Raw genomic sequence first — 10,359 nt, 5'->3', positions numbered from 1 at the left:
TGAACATCAAAGATCACACAACAGAAGTGCGCGCGCTCTCTCTCTCTCTCTGTCTCTCTCTCTCTCCCTACCGTTAAGTAACTTGTGCATTGTTTTACTTCTTTTTGACACATCCGACCGAACTACAAACTTTCCAGTGATGTCTGTGAGAAAGGGATATTCACTCGACAAGCTCGCGCATCTGCGCCGCTGCGAGCTCAATCCACTCAGCGTGATTTGCTTACCAGCTGGTGCTGGATGTAACGCTGGCGCATTAATACTGAATGTTTTATATTCATTGCATACATATACTTCGTAGACATCTTTAATCTCTAATAACTCCATTCTGCTGTCTGATGTCGGTGTTTCTTTGTCTGAATATGGCACTTATCACATGCTGTGTGGTATCGGCGTTTGGTATCGGGGGCATTTTAACGAGTACGAGTACAGGAGCTCAGTATCGGGCCCGATATTGGTGCATCCCTATAATTTACATTTGCCATTTCCTACACTAGTTTTAATATGTAAATTAAAAACATATTTTAACGCTTTATAAGTTGCAAAATTAAAATGAATTTGTATTACCCAAATTGATTAATAATTAATAATAATTTAGATTAGATTTGATTAGATGTTTAACATGTCCAAGCAAGAACTGTAGCAAAATTATCATTTAAATGCCATTTTTCCTAAATGCATTTTCATGGTGATACCGCGTGATAATTGTAGAAAAATGCAGTGTGAATTTCCAAAAGCATTCTGAGCCAAATGTGCAGCAAAATGGTGATTTAGATGTCTTTTATTTTTCTTAAATGCATTGACACTTACACTTATGTTTCAATTGCATTTTCATTAAATACCCCGCGATAATGTAGTTTAAGTCGATGTGGATTTGAAAATGCATTTCGAGGTGATCACGCCCCCAACCTGTCAATCATTATATCAAGGTGGGGCTCGACAACAGGATGCACAATAGGTCAATATTCCCCATTAACCAAACGCTTTTCACCTGCCTCAACATCTCTCACTGTTTTACACTCCAATTGATGCACATAAGCAGACAGTGCAATTCTACACTTATTTACTTGCCCCCTTACACCGTGGCTACACCGGACACGACAGTTGTCGTGTCGCATCGCGCTGCATCCAGTGTAGACCGCATTACTGATTATAATGAGTTCAATACTGTCGTTTGTCGCGCCACTCGCCTCCGGTGTAGACACGGTGTTGCCTTCATCTCTTCTAACCCATAATAGAGCGCACGTCCCGTGGCACCTAAGCATCACGCATTTCTTAAGATCCCTCAGTCTGTTTACACTCCGGTTGATGTCCGTGACCATACAGAAAACGCTGCTGCTGCTACTGCCTGCCCCAGATGACTCTTCACCAGTCAGATCTAGACGCGCTGTCACAGAACATACCACAGCCAAACTGAGATAACTTAATATTAAAAATCACGGGCATCAATCGCGGTGTCCGGTGGCTGTAAACCGTGAGATCTCTTGTGTCAGGCGCGTGACGTTTAGGTGCCACAGAACACGTGCGATGTTACGGATTAAAGGAGAGGAATAAAATTTTATGTAAGGTGGTAAATAAGTGTAGAATTTGCTTACATGCATCACTCGACGTGCAGAGTGAGATGTGCGACACTTAGGTGCTCGGGGACACACAATCTATTATAGTAGAAGAATAAAGTATGGTAGCAAATAGGTAAAAGTGTAGAATTGCACTGTCTGCTTATGTGCATCAATCTGAGTGCCTTGATATAATGATTGACAGGTTGGGGGCGTGATCGGCTCGGAATGCATTTTCAAATCCACGTTGACTTAAACTACGTTATCGCGGGGTATTGAATGAAAATGCAATTGAAACGTCTTATTTTTCTTAAATGCATTGACACTTACATATAAGACATTTAAATCACCATTTTGCTGCACATTTGTCTCAGAATGCATTTGGAAATTCACACTGCATTTTGCTACAATTATCACGCGGTATCACGATGAAAATGCAACCTCAAGTGTCCTACCCGTAAGTCTAAATGCATTTAGGAAAAATGGCATTTAAATTATGATTTTGCTACAGTTTTTCCTTGGACATGTTAAACATATCTAATCAATTTGAGTAATACAATTTCATTTTAATTTTGCAACTTAAGCATTAAAATATGTTTTTAATTTACATAATAAAACAAGTGTAGGAAATGGCAAATGTAAATTTAATGTAAATGTAAAAAATTATATAATTGAAATTTCATTTTCATTTTGCACTAAATGTTGCACATATGTATGCAAAATGACCATGTATTTCTGTATTTTCCCATATTACATTTCAAAATGAATTTTGCTACCCATATGCTTCCATGTGAATGAGGCTGTGTTTTGTTTCCCAGCCTGCTCTGCTGTACCTGGTCCCTGCTTGTGTTGGATTTCCAGTGCTGCTGGCCCTGTTTAAAGGAGATCTGACTGAGATGTTCAGGTAACTCCCCTCCTTACATTGACCATGTTCAGAGTTTATGTCCAGGGTCAGGATGCGTAGGGGACATTAGCTTGGATTGTAGTTTTAATGACTACAGCGCACTTCTGTGCTCAGATTCATGCATGCATGTCATTGCGTCTTTCTTGCACCCAAAGCCAGTGGTCTGCCTGTCACGATGGGCTGCCTCGTTTCTAGTGTTGCTCTTTAACTTCAGTGTGCTCGATAGCACTTACATTGTGTGAGAAGTGTTAGTGATACTCGCGACTGTGTTTTAAAAGAGCACAAAGAACTGTTTAATCGGTCATAACTTCGGAGAGAAATGCCACAGACACTGGACGAAGAGAGATTTCTAATGTGTGTTTGTTGAGCACCTGTGTTCGCACACACTTGGTCTTCACTTGTCTCTTTAATCATGTTTGAACTTTCTTAGTCTAGTAATTTTTGCTGTGGTATCGAAGTACTTAGATTTAAGTATTAAATGGAAAGCAAGTTACATTTAAATATTTTTCTGTTCTTGTTGATCTGAAAAGCGGACCGATCTGTGGGTCAAAAACTGCAATGTGCTCCGAACCGTGAGATTTGTGATCCGATTAACCACTGAACCGTTGGTCAGATAACGTGTAATCACAGGGTGAAAACTACTTATCAATAAATATCTAAATGTCAATAAAACTTTAAAAAATCAATGATAAACATAATCAAAAATGATTGTCATTATTATTACTTGGATCTGTGCTCTGCCCAGAGAACTTTCAGTGAAATCAAGTAAGGGATAATATACATCCAGACGCTTGTTATCAACTGCGTGATCAGGACCGAACATTGTAATGGTGAGAACTGTAAATTTAGTCTCTGATTTTATACTTTGCATAAAACACAGAAATTCTTGGTTTCATATGGTGTGCTTTGAGAGATTCCTTCTACTGTTTATCGTGCTGAAGAGATATTTAATCACAGCTCTAAACTAATCTTGTATTTATTAGGGGTGCTCCGATTGTTCGGCTACCGATCACTATCGGCCGATAATCACGTTGGGATGATTGATCGGCGGTCTCTAAAAAGGCCGATCTCCAAAAACCGATCTCAAGCTGATGACGCTGCCTTGAGAAGGTTTGGCACGACATGCAGCCTCAGTCTCTGTCCGGCACTGGTCAAATAATTATAATGTACTCACCTTCATATTTCTTCATTAAATAACTTATAAAGTAATTTGAAAACCTTGTTTGAGACGTAGTTTCACAAACAGCGTGAGTGAGTCACCACTCGCGCGCGCGCGCGCGCGCTCTCTCTTTCTCTCTCAAATATACGCAGATGTCTTCAAATCACCACACATCGCGTCTGTCTATAAGCAAGCTGCACGCTGCACAGTTGACACAGGAATTGTTACTTGCACAATCGAGGCAGTGTCACATCGTCACTAAAGTTTATAAATTGTATTACTTTTTCATTTTTGCCAGCGTTTAATCATTCAGCGCTCGCGCGCTCTCCTGGAGACAGTACACTCATGCACACTCGCAGCACACACACATAATGCCAAGTTCACATTATTCCGTTTGCAGTGCATACGTGGTGCGTATTTTAATCCGTTAACATAAGCGCGGAAAAAGCGTTCACACTGCACACTGCTGCGGCCCGATTGAATGATGTGTTGCTTATATTTATTGTGTTTAAACATGTCTGAAAGATTGTATTAATGTACGGTGTAAAAAAAAAAAAGAATTGTCACTGAAAATGCTTTTTCAGCATTGCAATGTTTGAATTTGAAATCAAACTAATGGATAAATGTTGTGTTTGTGGTAAACAGCCACGGATCAGTAGCGGACTCCTGTGTGAAAGCTGCTTCTCCTCTCACAAGAGTCACTCACCTCAGAGGGGAATTCACCACCTTTTTAAAAAATGAAATTCAGGCCCTGAATAAATGTCTAAAAATCCTGATTGGAGTATCACTATAAATAGTTATAAATGATAAAAGGAAGGCTTTAAAAAGATCTGTATTGGTGATCGGTATCGGCAGATACTGCTTTCTGTGATCGGTGATCGGCCTCAAAAATCCTGATCGGAGCACCCCTAGTATTTAGTTTAGGCTTGTCTGTAAATTAAAATATTTAGTAATGAGACAAAACACAAAAACAGCTTTTTAAACAAGTTTTAAATGCTTATAATAGTTCTACAAATTATAGCACATTTATTGCCCATGATTCCTAGAGTAATACATTTAGACTTTCTGATTTTCAATATTAATAAATGCAGAACAACATTTGGCAAGAATATTAATAAATACAGGGAATTAAAATTGGCCTTCTCATTTCATTCATTCATGGGGGTGGATTTGTCAATAACAATAGATTATATTTTGCTGGGTGTGGGATTTGTGCTGCTGCCTTTACTTGTTTAGGCTGACACCCAAAATGTTTTTCATATTCTTCCTATTTTTTGGGCTGGTTACTTCACAGCCCTTCACAGCCGCTCCTTGCGTATAAAAGAAAGCATTATACAAAGCAAGGTAATGTGATAATGACAAATTGATATTAAATGCAACCCAATTGTGTAATTAAAGCATAATTATAGTTGAATTAATTAAAATAGAACTAAATTAAACATATAAACAAATTTGCTTGGAGCCTTGATAAACAGAAGGCATGCTGCCACCGCTGACCTTTTCATATTCGCCGCACCTACATAAACGTTCACATCTTCTGTGTAATTACAGTGTCATCAGCAAGATTAGAGGCGACATATTGAATCGGTTGATTTGCTGGTTCTGATTAGTGGTCGATCAACTGGAGTATTCACAGTAACGCAAGTGTTTTTATTTTATTTTATATTAGTTCATATAAGAAAGCATATAAGACTCCTGATTGGGAAAAACTGGATTTCAGCATTAAGTGTGTGCATCATCTAGGCCTGGGTGATAAAACGGGATTGGTATTTATTTATCAACGGTACACCTTCATTGATGATGATAGAAAAAATGTTCGATATAGCGCACTATGCTATGAGTGACAAGCAGACATGATGACGTAAGTGTCATTGTTGCATTTTAATGTTTTGTTAGTCTATCCAGTTGAACCCACGAGATGTGCCACTGTTGCGCTTTTCATTCAAAATATTAGAGAAATATAGAGAAGCTCAATGTGGAGAAGATCTTGGTTTAAAACCGAAACCAAGCCATTCACACAGAATGCATGTTCTGCACATTTTTTTTAGACGGACAACTATGACTGCATGGCTTTCTATACATCTCTTGTGTGAGATGCAAAGTTAAGAGTTTAAACTTTTAGAAAACATGTCATAAATTTGTGGAGGTTTATTCCATTTCATTGCGTCTTAAATGTTTTTAAATGCAATCTGTGTGATCAGCGCTACGGCTATTTGTATTAAGTTATGCATAAATACATAATGCTGTTTTGTTCATAATTGTTTATGCAATTTACGAAATTATATTTGATTTATGTTAATTTAGACGTGATGCACTTTTTTTATAGACTGTTATTTCATTGCATTGAATAAACAATGGAGACAAATTAAGACTTCTTTAATCTGCATAAAAACATAAAATAAAATTCAAACAAATATCTCCTTTCTTGTGTTTGACTATTAAAACAAAAAATTGTTTGCTTGCCTGTAAAAATAGTGGTTAAATTAAAAAAAAAAAAAAGATTCTATTGCTGTTTTTAAAAAGGTTATTAAAAAATGGCAATAATTGTCGATACCAGAACGATATGAAACATATCATTGATGCCTGTGATTTTTCTCTGCGTGCTGACGCCATCGCTTTTCATTTGTGGTGCTCTCTCAGAAGGTAGCAGCCTATGTAGTAGTGTTTTCTCCACTTCTTATTTCTGAGCTTCTTCCTGTTTTAATGCATCTTACAGACCTTTTCTTCTCTGTGCTTTGTTCTTCACATTACCTTTCTTATTCTTCTCCTCCCTTTTTCTTTCCTTCCTCACTCTATCATGTCCCTTCTCTGGCATGCAGCTATGAGTCGTCAGACGAGGTTTTGCCCCACACGCCGCGGCTCACTCATTTCCCCACTGTGTCTGGCTCTCCGGCTAGTCTGGCTAACTCCATGCAGAGTTTTGGCCTGTCGACCCCCCGCAGCCGCCGGCACACACCCTCTGACATGTAACGACTGAATTCTGCTTTTCCATTACTGTCTGCTCCCACCTGTGCAGGTATCGCCCTTGATAATTGCACTCCACTTTCCTGTCAGGATCCTCACACAATTCAGGGTCATTTAAAAGACCTCCATGAGCTTCATTTTGTTATCCTCCAAGTTGACCTCTCTTACTGTGTCATGCATGTTGCTTCGCTGATGATGACTGCCTCCAGTGGTTTCTCACCTGTATTCAATGACAGCAATGCAAGACCGCAGCAGTGCTCCATCTGTTGACTGATCGTAAGCTTTTTGATTTCAACTAATATAGTTCAATAGTCGAACTGCATTGTTTATAGGGTTGCATCTGGGGATTATTGGACATTTAACATCCCAGGAGCCTTTTATAACCCATTTTTGCAGAATCTGAAATCATTTGACCTGTAGTTCTGTTCTTCAGGGAGCACTGAACTTTGTCAGCTTCTTGATGTCTGTTTGATTCTCGCCCTGCCTCATGGCTTTCCTCGTCATCCGTGTACATCTGTCACTTGAATCCACTTCAGCAGACATTCATTTATCTAAAAGGCGCAAGTCACATGAAATATAGGGATAGAGCAGCCCAGCAGCTTTCTCTATTTATGCATATGTATTAATGCTGATTGCCTCCCAATCACACTTGACTTGTTTCTTGTGTCTCCTGCAGATACGAAGAGTCTTTACCAGAGGAGGCGTCATCGAAAGAGGAAGTAACAGAATCTGATAAAGACAAATAAAAATGCGGGTTGAGCCCTTAGTCATGTCCTACATTTGTTTGTCCTAGTGATGTGGTCATGTTCGGAGTCTGCTCATGGCAGTCACATGTTCTGTACTTTTGAACTTTATTTTAATGATGTACAACAGCTTGCTCAGTGCCTGTGTATTCTCCTTGTTCCTTTCATTCAATTCATTGCCTTCAACTTTTGAAAATTTGATTGGTTATTTGCTTTAAAAATATATTTTTTTGTTATCATTATAATACAGTATTTGAACAGTAGAAGTTAGGCTTTCTGAATGTAATGTGTCAGATTGCTATACAGATTTATTAAAAATCTGATGTCACAAGTCCGGTACCTACAGTATTCCTGTGTAGCTGGTTTCTGTTATTGTTTCACAAACTGAATCTCTTATGAGATCCTAGAGTAAAACCAAGTAATTGTCCATCTTTTATTACATGAAGGGACAAAATCATTCTGGATGAAATATTTTTACTTTATGCAAGTGTAAACCAAAGTGGGACCAAATATCTCCCTATAACGTGATGGTAGTGTTTACATGTGAAGTTTTTCTGTATGTAGTTGAAGGGTTCTGAGTTTAGTTTTCTTTGCCATATCGTGTCCTGATCATATTTGTTTGTACACCTCATGCTTGGTAAGCATAATTTTACAGTCTCCTCTTGTATAATTTTTTTTTACTCAATGTAAAAGTGTAAAAGTTTAAGCTTACGTGAGGAGCATTTCTTTCTCAGTTTAACTTTTTATTTGCATTAAAATGTGGTGTTTACCACTGTAGAAAAGCATATAACCAGTGTGTGCTTTACTATATTTTTCATACTGAAAAATCAGTAATGGTCATAACTTCACACATTTGTTTGTGTATTATGTATTATATATATTTTATAGGCCATCATGCAAGTGTGAAGTTTTGAACATGAGAGAGAGTACAGGCAGGGTTCGCGTTAACTATTGGAATATGCTATCTTTTTGCTGGATTACCAGTACATTGAATGAGTAAATGGCACTGATACAATGCTTGTGTTGATAAACAAGCCTAGAACATCATGCACTTTCTCAACTAATCCAAAACTAACTTGGAAAAAAAATGCCCTCATTGCAAATATGATTGACAGATAAACAACATGAATTTAAAAAGAGTCAACTTTGTTTAAAAACCAGAATAATAGAATAAATGAGAACTCTGTAACCAGGGTCAAGATTAGGAATGTAACCGAAGTTATTAGTCAAGTCACCTTTATTTATATAGCGCTTTTAACAATACAGATTGTTTCAAGGCAGCTTTACAGTATCAAACAGGAAAATAGTGTCAATAATGCAAAAGTGAATTAGTAAACACTCAATTTTCAGTTATTTTTTAGTTTTAAACACCGTTAAATATGGTCTAATAAATTTGTTAATCACTGTATGAAATAATTGAGGAATTGTGCATCTGAAAATAAAGTGATTTACTATTTTTCTGCCTTTCTTGTAAAACAGTAAATTAGAAACGGACTGAAAAAGCTTACACATAGTGGTGAATTAACCATTACAGAAACAAACAAAAAAAAGATTATGCTAATCACCAATTCTGTTTTCCATAAGACAATATATAAACACAATATACAAAATGGACAATATATGTATTTATAGGTATGTTATGTACAAATGCAAAGGAAATATGATTAAAATGTGAATGAGAGGTATTGTGTGCCAGAAATAATAATAATTAAAGTATAAATGGTGTTGTGTATCACACACGTTTATTGCACATTGGCAGCATTTATCTGTTCATGAGGTAGATGGCCTGAGGAAAAAAATTTTTTTTTTTGTGCCTGGCTGTTCTCAGTGCTGTGAAGCGCCAACCAGACAGCAACCCAGATAGCAAAATTCCTGAGGCTGCCTAATTTGGGCAACAAGCAAGCCAAAGGAAGGCCCAATGTCAGCCATGAATAAACCAAATAAAGCAGAACTGGCCCAAATCTGGGCCACATTGATTTGAATTCTGGCCCAAATCCAGCCCAGATCCAACACCACATACTGAAGAATGATGGCATTTGGGTGGACCACTCCTGTTTGCCAGATTTGGGCCACAAGCAAGCCATAGGTAGGCCGCATGTCAGCCATGAAAATAAATAAACCAGAATTGGCCCAAATCTGGGCCACATTTATTTTAATTCTGGCCCAGATCCAACACCTTGCTCCAGCCCACATACTGCGTGTAATAATGGCATTTGGGCAGTCCAGTTCTGTTTGCCAGATTTGGGCCTCAAGTAAGCCTTGGCATTGCTGCATGTAAGCCAACCAAATAAACCAAAACTGGCCCTAATGTGGGCCACAGTTGATTTTTATTCTAACACTTGTCTTCCCCACATTCCTCATGTGGCCCACATGCTGCATGGAATGGTGGCATTTTGGCAGTGGTCCACAAGCAGGCCATCACACAGCCACATTTTAGCTAATAATGAACCAAATAAACCATAAATGTACATTATCTGGGCCACACTAAGCCTTAAATGAGTTATGCACCAACAATACTCATCCATAAATGTTCAAATCAGTTCCAGAAATGTGTCCTACTTGATAAAATCATCCCGACCCAAGTTTTGCACAAGCAGCAATTAAAATGTCACAGATAAATATTCAAAGGCACATTCCAATACTTTAAAAACTGTTCTTCACAAGTTTGAACAATGCTTCTCACTCAGACTCTACCTACACTGTAAGTCTGTGAGTGTCATAGCTATGCTGTGTTAAAGAGCGCACAACAAAGATGAAAGGTTATATATCATAAGTATTTAATCCAACAAGGGTAAATCCAAACCCAATGTAGCACAGCAGCATTTAAGACATGTAGACATAAGACCAGAAAAACTCAAAGTGAACATACAGGAACTTAAGTACTCAGACCAAACACCAAACAAGGATAATTAACTAAGCACACCTGAACAGAATAATACAATCAACACAAGGGAAATGGTGCAAAAGGAAAACCACCTATCACCTAAAGTCCAAATTAACAGAAACCATGACAGTAAGAGTACAATCATTATAGTG

General features: G+C 37.9%; 1 protein-coding gene across 1 annotated transcript in view; it reads left to right on the top strand.

Annotated features, from left to right (window-relative positions):
- Window positions 1-8,108, top strand: part of LOC107680170 (minor histocompatibility antigen H13-like) — a 28,269-nt gene extending 20,161 nt beyond the window's left edge. The window contains exons 11-12 of the mRNA XM_016475959.1: window positions 2,372-2,457; window positions 7,257-8,108. Coding sequence (XP_016331445.1) covers window positions 2,372-2,457; window positions 7,257-7,326 — 156 coding nt within the window. The 3' untranslated portion in view covers window positions 7,327-8,108. The remainder of the gene's footprint in view (window positions 1-2,371; window positions 2,458-7,256) is intronic.
- The last annotated feature ends 2,251 nt before the right edge of the window (window positions 8,109-10,359 follow it).

This window comes from Sinocyclocheilus anshuiensis, unplaced genomic scaffold (assembly GCF_001515605.1).
Source record: "Sinocyclocheilus anshuiensis isolate Anshui unplaced genomic scaffold, SAMN03320099.WGS_v1.1 scaffold1330, whole genome shotgun sequence".
Classification (NCBI taxonomy): Eukaryota; Metazoa; Chordata; class Actinopteri; order Cypriniformes; family Cyprinidae; genus Sinocyclocheilus; species Sinocyclocheilus anshuiensis.
The sequence above is the reverse complement of the archived record's forward strand: the minus strand, read 5'-3'. Positions and strand labels throughout refer to the sequence as shown.